This window comes from Sciurus vulgaris (genome assembly GCF_902686455.1).
Source record: "Sciurus vulgaris genome assembly, chromosome: 2".
In the NCBI taxonomy this organism is placed as follows: Eukaryota; Metazoa; Chordata; class Mammalia; order Rodentia; family Sciuridae; genus Sciurus; species Sciurus vulgaris.
The window spans coordinates 105,133,268-105,158,027 of NC_136462.1; the positions used below are offsets into that span (position 1 = coordinate 105,133,268).

At 34.2% G+C, this 24,760-nt stretch overlaps 1 protein-coding gene and 1 long non-coding RNA gene across 18 annotated transcripts in view; one reads left to right on the forward strand and one right to left on the reverse strand.

Moving 5' to 3' along the window:
• Positions 1–24,760, forward strand: part of TCF12 (transcription factor 12) — a 345,689-nt gene that overhangs the window by 80,832 nt on the left and 240,097 nt on the right. For 9 of the 17 annotated variants that reach the window (XM_079125900.1, XM_079125889.1, XM_079125904.1 and 6 more), the window contains exon 4: positions 21,027–21,113. The exons of the other annotated variants lie outside the window; for them this stretch is intronic. In XM_079125900.1, coding sequence (XP_078982026.1) covers positions 21,027–21,113 — 87 coding nt within the window. The remainder of the gene's footprint in view (positions 1–21,026; positions 21,114–24,760) is intronic. 17 annotated transcript variants of the gene reach the window in all.
• LOC306653090 overlaps positions 1–24,760 on the reverse strand; it is a 343,839-nt gene that overhangs the window by 27,950 nt on the left and 291,129 nt on the right. The window lies entirely within an intron of this gene.

A 24,760-nucleotide genomic window follows, 5' to 3' on the forward strand; every position in this document is an offset into this window, starting at 1 on the left:
AAGATGATATTCCTGACCTACCACTTCACTTACTAAGTTGTTTTCCACTAGTGGTGAGGAATTTGCACTGATGTACTCTTGCATTCTTTGCTGGTTTCATTTGCATTTTTTCCTCTCTTTTCCTGTTACCAACCCTCATTTTCCATCTTATGACTAGTGTCCCACATGGAACAAGAGAAAAAGGTCAACCAGATCTACAGGCATAGGAGAAAGAAAGGTTTAAACTTGTGATGTTACGTTATCCTCTGTGTAATCCTAATTGCTATGTGATAATGTTTTAATTGATTTATTCAATTCAGCCATTTAACTGGTTACGGACTATGGTTATTAAATAAAATTTGGAGGAAATAAGATCTCATCAGTATGCGCTATAGAAAAAATTTTCTTTAAATTGTGTGGTTGTACAGATGTCTGTTGCCTGAATGAAGGTAGTCTAAAGATTTAAAATATTTTTTAGGGTTAATAATTTTTTATGGCATAGCATTTAACATATTTTTAAAGAAATGAAAATCAGGGCTGAGGATATAGCTCAGTGGTTTGGTGCTTGCCAAGCATGCATGAGGCCCTGAATTCCATGCTGAGTACAACAGTAACAACCACAACAACAACAGAAATGAAAACCAGTTACTCGTTTTTATGTATTTTTTGTTCTTTTGTTGGAACTGTAAGATTAAATCTCATATAAACAAATAAATAGCTATATTATAGTACCCTTTTTTACATAGGGAAATATTTGTCTTTGACCAGTTGTACAGTACATTGTAAAGTGTCTTTTAATAATCAGAATACAGAAAAAGTTGAACAAAAGTAAGTAAAACAAGTTAGTAGTTTTTGCTTTGTAGAGACAAATGCTGCTGTATGATTCCCTAAGTTTCCTTAAAAATTGATCCTAAATTTAAAGGTTTGCCCCAAATCTAAGTTTTCTTAATCCAGGATTTGTTGACATACTCTGTTTTTAAGTTTTTTGTTGATAAAACTAAATTTAAAAAACCTTATTATTTCTAAGATAGACTCTGGAGTTTGAAAGAGATTAGGGATCACACTTTTGAAACAAAAGATATTCTTAATGATTTTAATTTGGGTCCATAACTGAAAATCATTTTAATATTGTATTGAATGAGAATTCTTACCTAGTTACCTATAAAAGGATCATCCCATAGATACCCATTGCTGTGCCATCATTATGTCATTGCAATTTCTATAAAGCCTAAGAGTGAGGAAGACATTCTAGAACATTCACAATTGCCACTTTCCTGAAAAGTACTCTAGATGGGGAAAAAAACTCCTCTGGATGACTCACTAGCAGAGTACGAAGACAAAGGGAATATATCAGTGTACTTGAAGATGAATCAATAGAAAAATGCTTATCTTGAACAACAGTTTTAAAATTGAATAGAGCCTCAGAACTGTGGGAAAATAAAACATTCGGCATTTTGGAAAAGAATGTGGTGCTAAGAAAATACTTAAATAAGTGACTTGAAAACCTCACAGATTTAGTGAAAGACATAAACATACAAATTCAGAAAATCTAACATGGAATAAACCCGAAGAAGCCCATCTACAGATATGTTATATCAAGCAGAAAAGTAAAAAGAAAAAAAAAATAGTCAAAAGCAACCAGAGTGAAAATGATATATTATTTTTGTTAACTATGGATTTCTCATCAGAAATCATGGAAATGAGAAGAAGCAAAACATTTCTTAAAATGCTGAAAGATAAGCACTGTTTATAAACAGTATGAATACCCTTTACAAACGAAGGTGACATAAGGGTATTTCCAGGGGAAGGAAAACTTGAAGGCATTTGTTTCCAGTAGGACTGATATGAAAAAATGCCAAAGGATGATGTTCTTAAGACAGAGGGAAATGATACCAAAAGAAGAGTTGGACATTAGGAACGAAAGATGATAAATAGAAATGCTAATACCCTAGACTGTTTTTGCCATATGAGTCCTGTATAATATATTTTACAGTTCAAAGCAAAATTTGTGACATTAACTGATGTGGTTTTTAATGGAGGTGATGATATGTATAACATCTACAGTCAATTTGAAGTGGTAATATACTGATTTTAAGTGAATTCTGTAAAGTTAAACATCTGTTTTATAATCCCTAGAGCTAGTACTTATAAATGTTAGAATCACAATGGATAAATTAAGATGGAATATTAAAAAGTACTCCAGTCACCCAAAAGAAGGAAGGAAGGAGGAAACAGGAAACAAGCAGAAAACAAACAATAGAATGATACATGTAAATTCTTACATATTAATAATTACATAAAAATTTTAAATGCTATATTACCCTATGTACATGTATGATTACACGAATGGTGCATGTTTACATTGTGTACAACCATAGAAATGAAAAGTTGTACCCCATTTGTGTACGGTGAATCAAAATGCAGTCTGTAAAAATAAAAAAAATTTAAATGCTGTAAGCATAGCAGTTTTGACACAGCACATTAAAAAATGACCCCACTATATGTTGTCTATTAAAATACCACATGAAGTGCAGTAATATAAGTAAGTTAAAAGGGAAAAGATGGAAATAGATATAACCTGCAAACGCTAATGAAAGGAAAAAAAACTTTGGCTATATTAATAACATAGTAGACTTGAAATACCCTAGGATACAAGAGTATAAAAGGATTGAGAAAAGGATTAGTTTACCAATCATAAGTATGTGTACACCTAACAATAAAATTTTAAAATACATGAAGCAAAACTTTACAGAACCTAAAGGAGAAATAGAGAATGCAGTGTTTATAGTTGAAGATTTTAACATTCTTTTAAGGATAGAACTAGTAGACAGAAATCACCAAGAATATAGAATGCCTGAACAGTACTGCCAGCCAGCTAGATCTAATTGACATTGGTAGAATATTTTACTCAACAAGAGCAGAATATGCATTCTTTTTTTTAATAGTTTTTTTTAAAAATGTTGATTTTTTTTTAAATGTTGATAGACCTTTATTTTATTCATTTACTTATATGTGGTGCCGAGAATTGAACCCAGTGCCTCACACATGCTAGGCATGTGCTGTATCACTGAGCCACAACCCCAGCCTTCAGAATATGCAGTCTTTACAGATACACCTGGAATAGTTACCAGAGTATATCATATGTTGCTCTTAATACAAATATTAACAAATTTAAGACAATTGAATGCATACAAAATATTTTTCTCAGATCATAATGGAAATGTACTAGAAATAAGAAACAGGAAAGTTTTCAAGTATTTGAAGATTAGATAGAGGATGTCTACGTAATCTGTTGGGTAAAAGAGGAAGGGGTCATGGAAGAGTAAAAATATTTTCAGCTGATAGTAAATGAAAATATAATGTCAAACAAATTTATGCAGCCTGAGCAGTATTTAAAAGGAAAGTTACTGTATTCAGTTCTTAGGTTGGAAAAAAAAAAAAAAAGACCTCAAATCAATAATCCATGTTGCCATCTCAACAAACCAGAAGATAAAAATGAAGCCAAAATAAGAGGAGATATTAACAAATTGAAAGGCAAAGAAAAGTAGCCAAAGTCAGTGAAATTAAAGGCTGGGTTTTTTTTTTTTTTTTTTTTTTTTTTCATAGATCAGTAAAAGTTGATCATCTTTAGCAGTATGATTGAAAAGAGAAGATGGGAAGAACCAGTGTCAGCAGTGAAAGAAGGGATATCATTACAGATTCCACTGGAGTCCAGCAGACAATCAGGAAATGTAGAAAACCTCTCTGGATATAAATTTAACATCTTAAGTGAAATGGACCAGTTCCTTGAAACAGCAAGCTTCCAAACCTTATCCAAGATGAAACAAGCTTGAATAGTCCTTTATTAAAGAAGTTGAATTCAGCCAGGCTTGGCAGTGCACACTTGTAATCCAAGCCACTCTGGAGGCTGAGGAAAGGAGGATCCCAAGTATGAGGCCAGCCTCAGAAACATAATGAGACCCTAAGAAACTTAGCAAGACCCTGTCTCAAAATAAAAAGGACTGGGGATGTTGCTCAGTGGTTAAGCACCCCTGGGTTCAATCCCTGACTTGAAAAAAAAAAATAAGTTGAATCGTAGTTCAAAAACCTTCCAAAAATATTCAAACCCAGAATAATTTAAATGATGAAGACTATGAAATATTTAATGAAAAAAATAACACTATTTCACTGCCCATGTCTTCAAGAACAAAGAAGAAGAAGAAAACCTTTCCCAACTTTATATAAAGCAGAAGTTAAACTGATACCAAAACCAGACAAAGACAGTGAACAGTAAAGAAAGGAGGAGGAATGAAAGAAAAAAAAAAAATTGTGGAGCAGAATACCACATAAGCATAGTTGTAAAAATTTAAAAAAAATTTAGGCTACTATTCAAAAAAAGAATAATATACCATTACCCCCCAAAATCTATAGCTAATACCATACTTAGGTGAAGTAATGAATTTCTTCCATGAATGAGAATAAGACAAGGGGATTCTTTTTAAGTACTTTGTTAGAATTCCTGATCAGTGTTAATATGGTAACAAAAGGATGCAAAAGTCATTCAGATAAAAGGCAGATAACATGATCGTCTTTGTAGGGAATCCCAAAGAATCTTGAAAAACCTGAAATGTAACAAGGTTCTAGGATGCATCATGTTCACCCTTCTCCCCAGTCTTATTTCTGTCTATAGTTGCCCCTCTGTGTCTGTAGGTTCTACCTCTGCAGGTTTAGCCATGTGTGGATGGAAAATATTTGAAAAAAATTGTGCCTGTACTAAACACGTAGAAACTTTTTTCTTGTCACCATTCTCTAAATAATATAGTGTAACAACTGTTTATGTAACATATATTATATTAGTTATTGTGAGTAATCTAGAGATGATGTTAAGTAAATAGGAGGGTATATATAGGTTGTATATGAATACTACGTCATTTTATATGAGGGACTTGAGCATCTATGGATTTGTTGTCTGTGGGTGGTGCTGGAACCAATCTGCTGTGCAGTCTGAGACATCTCACTAGCAATGTACAATATGAAAAAATAACCAACACTATTCACAGTAGCTCCAAGGGAATAAGATACTTACGTATATGTAGAACATACTAAACAGTGATGAAGGAAATCAAGAAGACCTAAATAAATGTAGAAGTAATACTGTGTCTAGAGATTGGAAGATTAAAAAATTCATAACACTATCTTTTCCAATTTGATTTATAGATTTTTAAAGAATTCCATTTGCAACTCTAGCAGTACATTTTGTAGACACAGGGAGTCAGTCAGACATCAACATTTATGTTGAAAGGTAAAGAAATAAACTATTGAACTTTCAATAGAAAACATGGACAATCTTCCTCATCTGATGTTAGGCAGAGTCCATGACATAAAAAGCATGATCCATAAAAGAAAAAATTGACAAACCAGAATTCATCAAAACTAAAAACTTTGTACTGCAAATTATAAAGTTAGAGAATGAAAAGATATGTAGTGGGTATAAATATGAAATCAGTATAATATATGGAAATCTCAAAGAACTTGTCTCAAGAATATGTAACTAGAGCTGGGACTGTAGCTCGGTGGCAGAGCCCTTGCCTAACATGTGTGAGGCACTGGATTTGATCCTTAGCACCACATAAAAATAAATAATTTTTAAAAAAAGTGATAGCCCAATTGAAAAATAGGGAATTTGAATAGATATCTCACCAAAGAGGATATAAGGATGTTGAATAAACATCTGAAGAAAATGTTTAGCATCATTAACCACTGGGGATTTGCAAGTTAAAATGATAACGAAACATACATATTGTTATAGCTAAAATTAAAATAAAAAAATTGTTACAGTACTAAGAGCTGATGAGAATATGGATCAATGGAACTGTCATATAGTGTTGGTGGGAATGCAAAGTGATATAACCATTTTGGAAAACAATGTGACAGTTTCTTACAGAGTCAAGCAACAATTCATTGCTCAGTATTTACCCTAGAGAAATAAAAATATATGTCTACATAAAAACCTGGCAACAAATATTTTAGATGTATTCATAGTTGAAAAAAAACTAGAAACAACTCAACTGTTGGCAGGTGAATGGTTACACAATATGTAATGCATCCACATAATGAAATAATATTAGCAATTTAAAGGACAAAGTATTCATATATGTAACAAATTAGTTGAATCTCGAATGCATTATACAGAATCAAGGAAGCCACTTTTAAAGATTCAGTGATCAATGTGATTCTGTTTATTCAGCATACTTGTAAAGAAAACTATGATGATAGGGAACATACTAGTGTTTGTCAGAAATTAGCTTTGGAGGGTGTAAATGACAATGAAGACAAAAGGGAGGATTTAAAAAAAAAAAATTTTTTTTTTTTGCGGTGCTGGGGATTGAACTCAGGGCATTGTGCTTGCGAGGCAAGCACTCTACCAACTGAGCTATATCCCCAGCCCGATTTTTTTTTTTTAAATGTTGTGTTGTAACTGCTTCCTGATTGGTGCTGGTTCAAGAATCTATACTCGTGTTATAATTCATAGACTGGAATACAAAAATTTTTTAAAAATCAATTTTACTATATGATAATTTACCAAGTTTTTATTTTTTAATCTCATGCTAGCCTTTATCATTTTTTTTGTTTTTAATTTGAAGCAAACAGTTCTGTAGTAAAATCTGAAAGACAGAATGTATTCCTTATATATAAAATATCTGATCAGTATTCTTTCTGACATTTTGTAAATTATTTTACTCCTTGAAATCTGATTTTTTAAAAACAAAATAAGGAATGATAGCATATCTCTCAAAAACAGTGGGTCAAAGGGGAAATCACAAGAGAAATTAACATATTTCGACAAAATGAAAATAAAAACAACTCATTATTAGTGGGATACAGTGAAAACAGTGCTGGGGGAGAAATTTGTAGCATTGAATGTATTTATAAGAAAAGAAGGAAGATCCAAAAGCATTATTCTAAACTTCTCCCTTAGGAAACTGGAAAAAGAAGTGCAACTTTAATCTAAAATAAGCAAAAGAGAAGATACAAAGAGCAGAAATGAATGAGATTAAAATTAAAAAAATCAATAATAAAAATCTGTGAAACCAGAAGTGGGATCTTTGGAAAGATAAGAGGAGATGCAATTTCTTTCTGTAGATCTCATTTCTGTTGTTGAAATAGAATGAGTCTTTTTCTTCTCTACAATAGTTCACTGAGTATTTTATTAAGTAGTCACTAAGTTTTTCTTTTCCAGATAGACTGCCATTACCAAATACATTTCATTAGACAGGTAGGTAGCACCCTCGTTAGGCTGTCAGGCTAGTCATGGCAGAAGATGTCTTTCTTCTTTTGCCTGTAGTGTCTATCATCATACAGTGTAGTACTGTGTGCTTAGTTAATATTTAGTCGATACTTTCATTTCAATTCTATTATCTCCACAAAAAGTACAAGGAAACCAGTGATGTGTTCAATGTTTGGCATTTTATAATGAAATCAGATAAGGTTTTTATTCTCATAGAATGTACTCACTTTGTGCCAGAAATTATGACTTTGTCAGTGCTAGAATCGTCTTAAGATTGTTGTTAGTTTAAAATAGCTTTCCTTTTAAAAAGAAGAAACAAAAAGATACATGGAAATTAACACGCTAGATAAAGCATATTTGGCATTGTGTTCATTAAAATTTTTTTAGGTGAATAATTTTAGTACTTAATGCATAGTGGTTGTGTTGTTATAAGGTTAATGAAGTGTTTAAGATATTTTAGTTTTTCAGTCTCTGTACATTATTTTCTACAAGGTATCAGTAGTCATTATATAATTGTGACATATCACCTCCTGAATTTCTAAAGAAAATTCAGTATCCCTTATTATAATAATTAATTATATATAAATAATTATAATAAATAATTATAATTATTTTTTTTCTGCAAGAAACAGTAAAACCTTGTAGGTCAAAATAGGCTATTTTATAAATCTTCCAGCATTATAATTTGTTCAGAAGGCTAAGCATGGGTTAGTATTTTCTGTCTTTATCCACAATTATTTGTATATTCTAGCAATTCTAATCTGTGTTATATCAAGAAAAAGGTATATGTTTTATTTGATGTGAGTTACTGGTTTCCCGTCTTCTGTTCATTTGAAGGAAACAGTATAAAAGATGAAATGAGGGATTTGTTCAATAGAATCTAATGTTCAACATTCTTCACATTGTAATAAAAGAATGCTTTATTTACTAAGATCCCTTACTCTGCCATTAACTACTTAAAAACATTTTTTTTAGTTGTAGATGGACACAGCACTTTCATTTTATTTATTTATTTTTATGTGGTGCTGAGGATCAAACCCAGTGCCTCACATGTGCTAGGCAAGCACTGTATCATCTGAGTCACAGCCCCAGCCCCTGCCATTAACTATTAATACCAGACAAGTCACTTCTCCTTTCTGGGCTTAAGTTCTTTCCTTGTCAGATGAGGAAGCAGTATTAGATCCTCCCTCAGATCCTTTCCAGCTTTAAAATATTGTGACTTTTTGTGTATGTGTGATGCTGGGGATTGAACCCAAGACTTCATACATGATAGACAAGTATAATACCACTGAGATACATCCCCAGTCCTAAATCTTACAGTTTTTTATGTATAGTGCTAACTTCCTGATATAATAAATCCAAGCTGCCGACAGACTGACAAATATGTTCTAAAAAATCAGAGAAAATGATTATTCTTTTGGATATATTTTATTATGTTTTAATTTCAAAAATTTTGTTATTGTATATGTGATACCTCTCACATTAACTATTTTTTTCTCCGCAACTTCAGCCAGTGTTGATTAATGAAAGTTCATTTAAAAAATTTTCTTAAGTCCCTTAGAATCTCTTAAATCTTTTTATTGTAATTCTTATTATATAAATATTCATAATCATAATTCTCCCACAGAGATTGCACAGGGGAACAAGAGTTAGGTAAATCAACTCTTTTCAAACTCATTTCATAGCTGGAGTGTCCAGCATTCCGTGTTGGTTCAAAATCTTTATTGATTGCTCTCTGGAGACAGTGTAGTGTAAACTGAATGTAAAGTAAAATAGAAAATGCAAAAATTGAGTTATTTCATGATGTTCATGAATTAGCCATGAGAGAACAGTTTTAGTCACAGGCAAAACCACTTGTAGGAGAGACTCTGACAGAGTTTGTTAACATTTATAGAAAAGGAATTTTCCAATAAATGCTTCAGGAAAGAGTGGTTTGGGTATCAAAGAGGAAATATTGGCCTTTTCCATAAAGAATTAAAAAAGAAACCTGTGAAGTGATAGTTGATGTAATACAATGACAGTAAAATTATGCCAACATATAACTTTTATTGTCTTAGAATTTGCACATGGCTGTAATAATGGCTTAAATATTTGGAAATAAGCTATTCTAAAAATAGTTTTCATTTTGATATTAAAGTCATAATCAAACTTTCTGTTTACTACTTACTTTGGAGATTTGGTCTTGTTTTTATGTGGATTCACTAGATGGCTTTTAAAAAATCTTATACCAGTTTTCCAGATTTATACCCCAAAATGAGCATATGAAACTTGTTGATAAGTACAGTATCATTCTTAAATCACCATTAAAAAAATTATTACATATTCCTTATTTTTTGGGTGGGTGTTATATGTTAAATTCCTATCTTTTGCGGAGAATAGGGTAGTCAGAATAGAAGAAATGCTGAAAAAAAAATCTGGGTTATAGACAATCATAAGGTTAAATTCATGTAGGGTATTTCTTAATTTCTGAGCTCTGATTTATCTGTGCTGCATGAAGTTCAAGGATTCCAAAGGGAAATGATCTTTTCTTTTCATATCCTGCATGGTTCATATACTCAAGTTCAAGTTAAACATTTTCATAGAATTTTCTACATACAGTTTGAAAATAAAACAAACCTGATGTGTCTGTGTATAAAACATTTTTTTTTTTGGATTAAATGAACTATTTGGATCTGTGCATTTGAGGGTAGATATAAGTAGCCTGTTAGGGGAAATCAAAGAGAATTTACAAGCAGGGAAGTCAGGTTTAGAGGTTGTAATTTCTTTATCCAGTGCGGATTGTTTATTTGGCATAGATATATTGGCAGGTTCAGACTCCTACACATCTGATTTTATTTCCTTTGGCATGAAATATGTTTCCCATAGTAGTCTGTTCCCCATACCTCTCTCCCTCTTTTTTAACTCCTTAGCAATAATTAAAGACTAAGGAAGTTTAAAATCTAAATTTGGGCTCAGGTAGAGAATATAGATACCATTTATTGTATTTTTTGAGTGTAGTGGGAGACAACGTAGTTGGTAAACTGAGACATACATCAAGTTATGCAACAAAAACTGGAAATTCTTCAATAAGTTATTTATAAAGGTAAGATTTTAAAGCCAGTCTGTCATAACATTGAAATGACAAAATAGGAGGAAGAGGAGAAATAGAAAAAATTTAGTTTTATTTGAGGGAAGAGAAATTTTCAGGTGGTATTTGCTCAGAGCGGATTTTCTTTATGAAGGAACATAGGAAAATGGTTGTTCCATTCCAAGTTTTCTGAGGAATCTCCATGCTGCTTTCCAAAGTGGCTGCACCGATTTGTAGTTCCACTAGAAATGTATGAGTGTATCTTTTCCCTTACATCCTCCCAACATTTATTGTTACCTGTCTTCTTGATAATTGCCATTCTGACTGGACTGAGATGGAATCTTAGTATAGTTTTGATTTTCATTTCTCTTATTGCTAGAGATGTTGAACTTTTTTTCATATATTTGTCGACTGATCATATCTTCTGTCATGTGTCTGTTCACTTCTTAGCCCATTTATTGATTGGGTTATTTTGTTTTTTGGTGGTATGTTTTTTGAGTTCTTCATATACATTGCAGATTAATCTTCTATCTCAGGTGCAGGTGGCAAAGATTTTCTTCCATTCTGTAGGTTCTCTGTTTACATCCTTCATTGTTTCCTTTGCTTTGAAGAAGCTTTTTAGTTTGATACCATCCCATTTATTGATTCTTGATTTTACTTCTTGTGCTTTATGAGTCTTGTTGAACAATTGGGTTCCTAAGCTGACATGGTGCAAATTTGGGTCTACTTTTTGTTCTAGTAGGTGCAGGGTCTCTGTTCTAATGCCTAGGTCCTTGATAACTTTCCTCAGATGTTCTTAATGTGATATTCTTTAAAATAGAATTTCTGGCAGTTCATGTGGTCCCATTCTTATTTAGTTGTTCTGCTGTGGATCAGAGACCTGAGCAGGTAGAGACACGAGTTGGTGATATGAAAAAATTTTAGGAGTTGAAAATGCCCAAGTCCTTTTTAGGGTAAGTGGGGTTAGCCTTTGAGTTTGTGTGGCTTTCTTTTGGAATGAGTTTGATATCATCAGTCTAGAGCCTGTATAAAGTGGTTAATACAGTTTTTGTTCACTGATATTCATTTTAATGTTTGGAAATGATTAAATGTTAAAGAAGCAAAACAACTGTGTTTTACTGGAGTATGCTTCACCATCCTTCCCCCATTATCCACATTTTCTCAGTTGTTTTGTTGGCAATAACTAATTTTGTTTTGATATTTACAAGTTGGAGGGCTTTCTATCAATTTTTAAATAATTTTATAATTCAGGGACTTGTAAGAGAAGTGATTGGGTTTTGAGATCCAGCTATAACAGGGGACCTGAAAGTGTCTTCTTGCATTTCTCCATGCAGTTAAGTTATATTTATTACCTGGATTGATATTTGTATTTATACCTCTGTATCTATATCAAATTATGCTTTACTGCTAGGATGTCTAAGTCATTTCTAAATGTTTGCATTCTGCTATTACATTTTAGGAAAGTACTTCTTCTTCTTAAACAAGGACTTAACAGGAAAAATATCATTTTGGAAAAAAATTTAATTTTTTATTTCTGAATTTTAATTTCCTAGAGAAAATAGATTCACGGAGCAATTTCTGTTATGGTTAGAAATTAAAATGTGAAAATCATATGAAACAGAAAACCATGAATAACCTTGTCGTTTAATATACTTAATATGTTCAGTTATTGTTAGGAAGGAAAGTAGTGTCCCAACCTGGAAAACCATGCTAGATCTTTAATTTGTTTACAACTTGCTTCATTTTTTTTTAAAGGAAAATATTTGGTTTAACAAGAACAATTAGAGAACTAGTGATGATGGTTTCTTTATTCTGTAATACTGTTTTTGCAGTTACTAGAATGTACAAGTAAAAATCTATTATAGATATTTTAATGCTTGTGTGTGCTACAGATCTATAAGTGTGACTTGCGAATTGTTGGAGATTGAATTCTGTCTGTAACTATAGATGGAGTTTCGTGTGCAGGGTGGTGGTCATGGAGTTTCCTTAGGATCAACATATGAAACTGAGAGGAAGGGAACTGGATTGGATAGAGGGAAAATCAAGTTGTGATTCAAACTCAGTGACATCCTTGACTAACCGTGCTGTGAATTCAGGAGCAAGAATGTTCTTTCATTGTTGTCCTGATATGGACTTGGATTGTTGGGCCTTTGTGTGGTAGATCTATCATTGGATGTGGACAGCCCTAGGAAGGGGCGTAACCTTGGGCAAAGCTGTCCAGGCACTCCCAGCAGCTGGGGCAGTGTGATCATCTCCAGGGGAATTGGGTGATCCATCAAGGTGTCCTCCATAGGAATATTCTGTTGAGTCTGGATTGGTTTCTTTGTTTATTCTTCTTCCTAGTTTCTCTTGGGCCTCTGGGATAAATTACATCCTTTTTCTTTCTTTTTCTCTGAACATGAGTGAGAGACTTGACCTAATTGCCTTAAAAGATTTATGTGAGAATCTCTAAGAATAAATACATTTAGAAAATGCTTCAAGATCATCATATGTAAGATGCTATAGATCATTTCTGTATGAAATTTAAAATATGATGAGCAAAAACAAAAATTGTGATTTCCTCTTTCACATTTTCATGCATGTGATCTTTTCCCTGGTTGTCTTCCGAGGGTGGAATGGGAGTGTATTGGGAAAGGCAGACAGAATAAAACATATTAACATTTGGATTCAGATTTTCATTTATTCAGTAAATATTTATTGAGTACCTACTATATTCCAGGCAAGGTTTTTTTATAGGCTCTGGGGAAAATAAAATTTTTGCAACAAGAAAATGGACTTGACAACCACACTTTGCCAGCATTTGAAACATTTCTAAAGTCCTATGCTTTATTAAGAATAAAGCCAGAAATGCTGCATTACAGGGTTTCTTCTGTAAGGTAGATAAGTTATCACATTATAGACTTACTATTTTTTTTTAATCTGAAGGAGCTTACACTTTTTCAAGTTGATATCTAAATATTTAAATTATTGAATAAATTTAATAATTACATAGCTAGGGGCTGGGATTGTGACTCAGTGGTAGAGCCTTGCCTAGGGTGTGTATGACACTAGGTTCAACCCTCAGCACCACATAAAATTAAAAAAAAAAAAAGGGTCTAAAAAAGTTGAAAAATAATTACAAAGGTATAATTTGGATGTTTGATATTGGCATTTAAAAATAATGTTACTCTCTTAATTGTAGTTAATGGAATCTTAGTGCCTTGGAAATTTGATACCGGTCATTATCCTTTTAAAAAAATAGGTGCAAGATGTTGGTGTGGTAAAGTACTCAGTGTTTCTGTATAGAGGGTGTTGCTGTATTCCATACTTGGGACTGTTGCCAGAAATTAGTACTGTTGTCTTCAGTGATGACAGTAACATTGCATAGGGTGCTGTCTCTTCCTGATCCTGGCAGATGAAGTAAATTGAAACTTCGACCCTCCTGGAGCTGTTTGTAGAGCCTCATTGCTGTTGAGGCTTGAGGTTCTATTGTTGCTGTTCCAGTTCAATCAGCCAACTCCATCCACATCATTGTGACCCTTGAAACTAATCTGTGTCACGTGTCCAGCTTGCAGGACCGTTTATATCGTAACGATGGTGCTCTGATTTCAAAGGCCACTCAGCAATTGACTGATGTAAGATGCTGATGTTGTAAATCATTGAGTCAGTGAATTCAGTGGATCTTCCATATTCTCTACTATCTGTGAGAAACCCAGTGTTGTTTAGTGTTGGAAAGTCCACGAAATTGATTGAAAAGGGGGTTCTTACCATCTCTCAGAAAGCAGTAAGCAGTTCAGTCACTTGAATGTGGTGGACTCAAAAAGAACCCTCTTCTCTCAACTACCTCCTGTTTAACCATCAGAATGAAAGGAACAAGGGATCATATAGACCTGTTTGAAAACTTCTGGGCTTGATGGCTCATTTCTTTTACCCTAATGGTAGCCCCAGGCTGGCTTGGTTCAACCATTTGGATTCTTTTGCTAGATTGTTGGTCTTAGGTCAAAAGTACAATAACCATTTGATAAAATATACCAATTACCGGGTTTCCCTAAAGTGGTCTTTGTGGGTCAAAGTAGAGGATATAATGGTTTTCTGGAACTTTTATTTTAAAATGCCGTAGTTTCTCTTGTATTTGACTCTTCCTCATGAAAGCATTGGGTCTGAGAATGAAATTATTAAATAAGAGGTAGATTTATATCTACTGGAATGGAACATAACAGTGTCCCCTGACACTTAAGGAGGTAATATCTTATTTAGCACCTGGGAATAAATGGGAGGAGGAGGGACTTTAGTGGTCTTTGTCTTTCAAACCCCCCCCCCCCCACTTCTTCCTAAGGAAGGAAAATTCATTGGTGAGACTCTCCCAAAGTATTGTGACTCTGAGTATAATTTGATTGTCATTAACCTTTGAAACAGTAGGGATGGCTCCAGTTTGTTTACTTCCCACACAAAACACCTGTCACCACCTCCAGATGTCTTTCCTTTCCTCATTCCTGTAGCCATTGTTGAACCATTCGTGAAGTGCATGAATGCTACCTGACTAGTGCGTAAACAAACAGGACAGTTTGAATTGACTTCTTAGGTAGTCTCTCCAAAAATCAAAGACTTGGAGTGTACTATTTGAACTGGGAACCATAAGACAACAAACCTTTTGGAAGGCCAGGTTTAAAGCAGTCATCCTGTGCCCTTGACTGATTCAGGTTTTTCTTTTGGAGCTCCAGGGGCCCCTTTCACACACTCCTGGCATGGTACTTCTTGTATGGAAGGCAGACATTAACTTACTTCATTACCAAAAATTGGGTTACTTGCACCATATGGATAGTTGTAAGAGACCTTTAGGTATTTAAGGAAACATGACATAGTTCTCAAATGATTACAGAGATCTCTCCAAAATGAAGATAACTTTGATTACTTGTGGGGAGCTCTGGAAGGTCGACCAATTCATTATTTACATGTATCTGGAAGGCAGTTGTTTCTAGGATGAGTCATCCAGTTAGGATACGTATTATGAAATCAGTCCCTGATTTTAACTGAAGTGATTTATTATATACTTCATCTCCAGAAGGTATTCAGATCAGCATTATTCATTGGCCAGGGTTGTTACGTATGCTAGAATTGCCTTAGACTCACTCTAAGGTTATAAGGTGGATTCTGTGTAATTGCTAAAACATCTTGTATACCTGAATCTATGCTTTGGTCTAAGTGGGAAAGTCAACACGAAACATAAGGAGAAAGCCAGTCAGGTTTCTAATGTAGACCTTGATGGTTTATGGGATTTGTTTATCTCTTTTGGTTGAGGACTCTGGAGGACCTGGTGGAAGTCAATACTGTCTCATATTGCTGCTTGGAGTTCTGTTTATAGTAGCCTTAATTACATGATAAATAAATTTGATCCTCCCTTTTGTCTGTCAGTTTAGTCAGCATGGTTGGTAGAGATAAATAAATCTGATCCTCTCTTTTGTTTGTCATATTAATCAGCTTGGTTGATAGAGTAGCAAGCTTATAGAAAAAATCACCAGGAGCTTAAGACAGTGTAGAAACAAGGGGGGTACATATTGTCAGAAGGTAATTTTCCTTGGACTTCTTGCATTTCCACATGTTTTGCAAGCAGAGGCACTGACTGCCTTTATTTGGATTATCTTTTCAGGGATGCTTGTATAGTAAACAGACTTGGAAAGTAGACATAGTATCTTTTTCTGGAAGAAAGGACAGGTATGTTTACTGTTTAGTATAATGGAGATAATTTCTCTCTCCACAGCAAATGTCAGGGATGCTTACCCTGCTTTATAGAAGATTGGGGCTTCCTAAACTCAGGCTTTCTCAGCATTCTCTCCTTTGAACCCACTGAATATACAGACAACCATTTGTTGCCATGGGATGAGAGGGAAATGGGAAAAAGATGCAGATACATTGATGGTGGGGTTGGGTGGGTAGACATGCTTTCCAAAGAACAATGATTTGGATCGTTACTTGAAAGATACTGGAAACCTTAAGGCAACTGTCCTGCTGGAAGGCCAGGTTTAAAGCAGTCAGCCTGTGCCCTTGACTGATTTCCGTCTCACTTGTGGAGTTCCAGGGACCCCTTACACACTCCTTCTTGGTAGGGAGGGGACTTTCTGGCACATCAGTAGTAAGGTCATTTGTCTCTTACTCAGGAGTCTCATGTGTTTTGCCCTTCATTCATGAAAGGGTGGCAGCTTACCTTGTTATCTTACAAGTAGGGTCAAATCTTGGATTCTTTATATTCTTGATACTGAGATTATGAGTGCTCTGTCTCTGAACCATCCATTTGTGGGTTCCATATCTCTATGTAAAAGAAGATCCATTTGAGGAATGTAAATATAAATATTCTAAATGCATCTACTGTAGTCCTGGGTCTGAGGGTATAACTTAGTGGCAGAGCATTTGACTAGCCTGTACAATGCCTGGGGTTTGATCATCAGCACTGAAAACAAAACAAAACAGTAGTCCTCTCTTATCCACAGTTTTTCCATTGTTTTAGTTACCCACATGTCTAACTGTGGTCCAAAAAATATTAGATGGAAAATTCCAGAAATGAACCATCTGAAAATTTTACTATGATTTAATATGATTATAATTGTATTATTGCTGTTTTTCTGCTGTGCCTGATATATATATATATATATATTAAATTTTATCAAAGGCATTTATTTATAGGAAAAAAAAAACAGTGCTTGTAGGATTATTGTCCATAGTTTAAGGTATCTGTCGAAAATCTTGAAAAGTATTTCTGTGGATAAGGGAGTACTACTGTGCTCTTCAGCCTAGAAAGGTCATTTAATTGTGTGTTACTACTAGCACAAGAGTCACAAATTGTTGGTGGGCTATTTGACTCACTGCCTGTTTTTGTAGATTAAATTTTAATATAGCAGCCACAGCCATTTATATTTCCTTTTGTCTCTTGCTGCTTTTGCAAGGCATATTTGGATAGCTGTCTTTAAAGTTTTTTCTTTAGGAACTAAGCAAAATAATGTGACTTATTTTTATTTTTAAATTTTATTTATACTGGACATATAATTTTACATATGTCTGGGATACAGTCAGTATAGGTATACATTGTTTAATGATCAAATCAGGGTAATTAGCATATCTACCACCTTAAACATTTGTCATTTCTTAGTGATGAGAACATTTAAAAGCCTTTCTTCTAGCTAATTTGAAACATTATACTGCAAGGCAGAATTGCATGATTAGGACTGAGACCATATTGCCTGCAAAACCAAAAATAATTATTATTTGTGCCTGTAAGAAAAATGTTTTCAGAGCCATGCTCTGGCACTCTAACCCAATATTGTTTCCTTTAAATATGTATTGCAAAAATGTGTCAAGATATACATAGATGCTCAATGCAGAGTTTTGGCAGTAGTTAAAAAAAAAAAATCACCAACTTTAAAAAAAAAACTTGAAACTACCTCAGGAAATGTGAAATCTAGACTGTTTTTGGCCTAAACATTGCCCTGTTCTGCATGTTTTTACAAGTTATCCCTTGGACTGAACTCTTCTTGGTTAGACTGAGATATGGCATTGTGTACCCGGATTTAAGTGCACATGAATGAAACGTGATCTTCACCCAGATTCAGCAGAGAAGAAGGAATTATCAAATAATATAATCCGGGAAAGCAGGGAAAGGATACCATTAGAAAAGCAAGGGAAAGCAAAACAAAAACAAATCAAAGGAGAGAGGTTGAAACAACAACAGAAAGGTGTTTGTTTTGATCTTGATGATTCTTGCTTTTCAGGGTAAGGGAATTCTTTCTTTGGGTTCCCTGGTGTGAGGATCAAAAACTGGAATATGGTGGAAGGTCTAACCTTACTGAGGTTTAGAAGAGAGTTAAATTAATTTTAATTTTGAATTTTAATTTTGATGAGCCTTTGGTGAGGAAGTCAAGGTCAAACTGTTTTAGAATTTGGTTGCCAGGTAAGGAGAGGAGTTGATAGCCTGGTAGAAAGTTGAATTTTAGAAATCCATTTAAGGAGGAAGGTAGGTAAAGTTTTAACGTAGTGATAGCCATTACTGGCCCATGTGCAACTTTTTAGCAGACAACATTGAAGGTGGTTGAGAATTATTTTGCTCTCTGCCTCCAGAGTTTGAGTATTTTGCTTGCTTACTTTTTTATAAATGTAGTGACCATGTATTTGAATAACAGTTAGTATTATTTAGACAAAAGATTTGAACTTTTATTTATAGTCTTGTAAATTTATAGAAATCCAACCATATTTAATTGAACAGTTGGCAACCTCACACAGAAAAAGAGTATATGAGACAGGGACTGCTCCAGAAAAATCTGGGGCATGCATGTTGTTTTTATGTAGCACAGTGTTAATATATGTGGTCAGGAGATGAGTGGTGAACCTGCTGATAACTAGGTAGGAGCAGAGGCAAGTGCACTGAGCTCCTTGAGGTCTTCTTCCAGAGAACTCAATGTGGTTTGATTCTTGTATTTATATTTCTTAAAGTATGGATCTGGAGATATAGCATCTTACATGGCAGAGTTTGAGAAATATATTTTAAAGGGTGCTTTCTTTTTCCTTTGGTAAAAATGTCAAAACAGCGAGAGAGACACCTATTAATTTTTGACTTGTTGCCTAATTTTCACATGTTATTTATATTTCTTTTCAAACACTGAATTTTCCAAGTGTTCAGAGTCACCTAATGTAGACAAGTCGTGGAACAATATGTTCTCCCTAAAGCTGATATAACCAGCTACATGGAAAAGATCACTTGGGAAATGTGTTCAACTAAATAAATATGTTGTTTAAGTGGTATATTTTTCTATCTCAGCTATTAGGTAAGCATATTATTTCAGGTGGCAGATGTGGAAGGACTCTGTGTAGGTAGAACAATGCAAAGCTTTCTTCTGGTTAATCAGGGAAGACTTCATGGAAGAGGATGATTAAGTGGATAAGAAGCTGAGGGTGGTGTAGTTATCTTTGTGAAGAGCTTCAAAACAAAAGGGAGTAGTATATTTGAAGTCAAGAGTAACAAGCTTTAGTTTTTTATTACATGAGGTAGATGGAGGGGTAAAACATATTTTAGACTTGATGTGGATTATATTAATTTTATGTTCACTTTCAATTAAAACAAGAGCATCTTGAGAATAGAAACCATGTTTTCTGCTTTTTTGATGTCCTGTATAGAACAAAACAATCAGCTCATGCTAATAAAAATATCCTTTTAAAAAATAAGAAGAAACAAACTTAAGTTTACAAATATGGAAGATGTTAGAGCATTTTTTTAGCTCTTGGGGCAGAATATGTGTTAAAGAGATAGCTTGGGATCAAGAACTGGAGCAGAACATCGGCAGTGTTTCTAGCTTTGAGGGCCAAGCTGAACTGAGTATGCTGTGCTGAAATGGGAAGACATTGGTGATCTCCTAAGCTACTGCAGGAAACTCTTGGTGGGACAGGAAACATTGACTTCAGCATTGGCTTAGCATGCAGGTATGGGTTGTGGTTTTCCCTAATCATGAGAAAGCAGTTTGGGAATGCTCTTCAGAATGAGACCCAATCCTCATATATCTTATAGGAAAACTGGTTCTTATAGTACAGAACAAGGATCAAATGCTTATTCTCTACAAAAGAATGACTGCTTTGGTCTTTATATGGAAACCTAGCAGAAATAAACTCTTAAATTTTGTATACTGTATTCATTTTGTGAGTTTGAGCTATAGTGGTAGGAACTGTGATTCTGAATAGTTACAGATATCTATCTTTTAATAATCTTAGGAATCAACATTTTTTTGAACTTTTCTTGTCAAGCCATATGACTGGTAGAAGGAAATAATAATCCTAATTTAATGGATTTCTGAAATAAGTGTAGGCTACTGTTTCTGACTCACGCAAGTGGGGATAGTATGCGCAGAGTCAGGTGATTTTTCTTCTCTAACAGTATTTAGGCTTGTCTTCTATGTTGCTATATGGAAGACATTAAGTGTTGTTTTTATGTTGTTGAGGAATTACATTTTTGTTTCCCATATGGAAAGAATAGCTGGGATTATGAGAAATAATCCCAGATGTCATTCCTAGTTTTTATCTCAAGCAGGCAGATTATTTGAACAAGATTAATTTGTTTTATAGAGGTTCTATTTAGGTATGGAATTTAGTTCTATTCATGGCTTACCTGGAACATTTATTGAACCCTTGATATGTGCCAAATACTTCTCTGGTACTTTATACCGATTACTTCATTTAATCTTGTGGGAACTTTAGAAGAAAAGTAGTGGTATTTTCATTTTTAAAGGTGAGGACTTTGAATTTTTTTTTTTTAATCAACCAGATTTATCAAGCTTCTCCATTCTCTTTGAAAATATATTGATTATTGATCCAGGCTCATTGTTCTCTTGTGTGTAGGCAGTTATATTTAAGCATACTTCCATATTTTTGCTCTAATTGTGGTAACACTCTTGGTAATACTCTTACCAAGACTCAATTGTATTTGTTCTCAAATCTCTTAATAATTATTTTTCTAGATTTAAACTGATGGTTTCTTAATGAAAGTTGTATTATAAAGTTGAGTTCAGTGTTTGGAAAGACTCAATGACAAGGACTTGGTATTGAATTAGGTGCAAATTGGATGTTAATAAATTGGAGGGTGTTAGTCAGCTTTTCTAAACTGTGACAAGAACAACTTTGAGGGCAAAAAGTTTATTTTCTGCTCACAGTTTAATAGTTTTCAGTCCATGGTCAACCACCTCCATTGCTCTGGTCCTGCAGTGAAGAAAAACATCATGACAGAAGAGCATGGCAGAGGAAAGCATCTCAGGACGGAATGGCCAATAAGTGCAGAGAAGGAAGAGAGAGGTAGGGGGACAAGATATAATCTCCAAGGACCTGGTTCCTCCATCCATGCCCTATCTGCTTGTAGTTACCACCCAGTACAGTAGTCCTTTCAAATAATCTGTCAAATGGATTAATCCACTGATTAGGTTATAACTCTCATATCCTAATCATTTCAACTTCTGCATTAACACAGGTGCTGTGTGTATGTGTGTGTGTGTGTGTGGTGAGGGGGGGCACCATCCAGACCATGTCAAGAGAATGACATGAAGATTAAAATGTCAACTTTATTAATTACACAGTGATTGGAGTTTATGGCTTAAGAGCTGCTGTGGACAAATAGGCTTACCAACACTGGAAAGAAAACAACCTAGAATTTCTGCATTATTCCATTTTAACACATGATTGAAAGAATAGTGTCATTACCAGTGTTGGCAACTTTTTTATTATGGTAGTTGTTACATATTCAAGAAAGATGTACACTTGTCAGGAGACTCACTTCTCCTTTGGGGAGAGGGAGGAGGGACTTCTTTCAGATAGAAGTCCCAGGTTAGGTAAAGGTGATGCCTATAGCAAAATATTATGTTATGTTGTATGTTAAAAAAATATTTAAGGTAATGTCTGACTCATTCATTATCTATGAGCATGTGTTCATAATTTATATTATATTAGTATTTGATACAGAGGAACAGAACCTCAGTTCAAACTTTAACCTGATTTATGAACCTGTGCCCTTTTCAGTAAATTATATTTGGTGAGATTTCCTTGGGGCATCCTCCTCCTTCCGTTTTCACATCTTTTATTTGAACTACAGAGCCTATTTGGTTTGTTAGGAGAAAAATTCTCAAAGTGGAAAGCTTGTATCAAACAATATAATGGGGTGGAATTGTAGCCTAAAATAAGTTAAGAGAAAAAGAAAATTACTATTTAGGAGGTTTGAATACTTGAAATGCATCTTCTCCAGGCCCAGTTCTGTTGAAAGAACTTGTAGATAGCTCCTCATGTTCATAGAATTTTTATTTATATGTTCATTCGTTTTTAAAGTTCTCACTGTAAAAAATGTGCATCACCAATGTGATGGAGCATAAAAGAAGTTAATGAGGCATTAAACTACGTTAATGGAAATATGGTGTCAGAGTCATAGATGCTAATAGTCCTATTGTAATCTTAGCTGGAGTGATCATTTTCATACTTTAAATGGGTCACTCAACTATATTGTCTAGGATGGGGGCATGTTTAGGATTTGAGCTACTGAAATTGGTCTCATAGGAGGAATAATTAAGAAAAAGCGGATTGAAAGACAAAGGGTGAATGGAAATAATACTCTCCAGATTTTTGAATGCCATCATTTAAAAGAGGGATATAGATTTCTCTATTGTTCCTTTGGAACATGGGTAGGAAATCATTTGTGTGTGCATGCGCATGCACACACACACACAAAGGGCAAGACAAACACTGTGGGCTTTGTATTGTAACATTGAACCCTGCCACTACAAAGTGAAAGCAGCCATAGATAGTATGTGGCAAACAAATGTGTATGGCTTTATTCAAACAAAACTTTATTTGTGAAAACAGGTAATTGGGGTGGATTTTACCTCCAGGTATAGCATGCCAGTCTCTGCTCTTGTAGAGCACAGTTTTGATTTCAGAGAGGTCTTCCCAAGAGATGATGATTTTCAGCAGTGGAAAAGACTTAATCTTGAGAGGCCTGAGTGCCCTGTTAGAGATTTATTGTGAACCCCTGCCTAGCATGCTGTTGGTAGAACTGTTGAACTACTTAGAAGGGAAGGATCAGATAACTCGTAAGGCGGTTGCCAACTTTTTGCCATGATTTCCCCATGTTTCTTTAACTGATAATTTCTGTGATTTAGCCATTTGAATATTTATACCTTAATGGAAAAAGATTCAACTGAAAAACTAAGTATGTGTTCAACTTTGTCTTTTGTGAGTTTAATTCCCGTTTTACAGAATTACATCCAGTAATTTTATTGTATGCCAGTTTTATTATATGTATTCATTTCACTCTATGCATTAAAATATAGTATATATTTTGTTGTCTTTCTATATGCAGTATTTGTGTATACAATAAAATATACACATTTTAAGTGTAAAATTCTATTAGTTTTAAGATCTATTTTGAGAGGTAAATATGTACATGTACCACACCCTAATTAAAATATAGAAAATGTTCATCACTCCCAGAAGTTTCCATCTACCTCTTGTAGTCCTTTTCCTTAACACCTGTCTCTTGGAATCACTCATCTGATTTCTTTCACTGTAAATTAGTTTTAGTCTATTTTAGAAGTAACTTCATAGAAATGGAATTGTACAGGATAAGCTCTTCTTTCTGTGTTTCTGTGTTTCTCTGACTCTATGTTTTTGAGTTGTTTTTTTTTTTTTTCTTAATTCTTAAAATTCTTGGGGATTGAACCTAGGGTACTTTATCACTGAGCTGCATCCCCCTACCCTCCCTTTTTGATTTTGAAACAGGATCTCATTAAGTTGCTGAGGCTGGCCTCAAAATTGGTGATTCTCCTGCCTCAGTCTCCTGAGTTGCCCAGATTACATGCATGAGCTACCTTCTCCTGACTTCTGTGTGGTAGTATCTTGTTTGAAATTTGTCCAAGTTGTTGCATGCATCAGAAATCAGTTGGCTTTATTGCTGAGTAATAGTTTTCCATATACCAGTGTTTGTTTATCCATTCATCTATTGATGTATATTTGGATTGTTTACATTATCTCTGTTGGATAGCATGAATAAAGTTGTCATGAAATTTTGATACAAATCTTTGTACATTTGTTATTTTTCTTGAGTAAATACCTGTAGGACCGAAAGTGATAGGTCACATTGAGTGTATGGTAATATTCTGAGAAAGTAGAAAACTACCTTTAAAAGTGGTGATACCATTTTATGTTCATGCCTGATAGCTACAGTTGCTGAATATCCTCATTAACACTTGTTCATGTATTTGGTAATATCTCATTATGGATTTAATTTCCCTGAAGATTGATGATATTGATGATCTTTTCTTGTGGTTATTATCTATTTTTACCTATTTTAAAATTGAGTTGTCAGCTTTTTTATTAAATGTAAAGGGCTGTTTTGTGAATATTTTCTCCCAGTTTTTTCTTACCATTCTTTTGAAGGACATTGCAATTATTTATTTGTTTGTTTACTTTCTTTGTGGTGCTGGAGATTGAATCCAGGGCTTCATGCATGTTAGTCAAGTGCTTTGCCAGTGAGTCACATTCCAGGTCCTAGGTTTTAATTTTGTTAAATTCATATTATCAGATTTTCTTTCTTTATTTTTTGGGGGGGAAGGGGTACTGGGGATTGAATTTAGGGGCAGTCAACCACTGAGCCACATCCCCAGCCCTACTTTGTATTTTATTTAGAGACAGGGTCCCACTGTGTTGCTTAGTGCTTTGCTAAGTTGCTGAGGTTGACTTTGAACTGAGATCTTCCTGAGCCCCTGGGGTTATAGGTGTGTGCCACGGTGCCAGCCAGATTTTCTTTTTCATGATTACAGTTTTTCCTGTCTCATCTAAAAACATCTTTGCCTACTCTAAAATTGTGATTTTTTTTCCTCATGTTTTCTTCAGAAATTTTCGTAACTCTACATTTTACATTTAGTTCTCTTGACCATTTCAAAGTAACTTGGAGTTTAGTA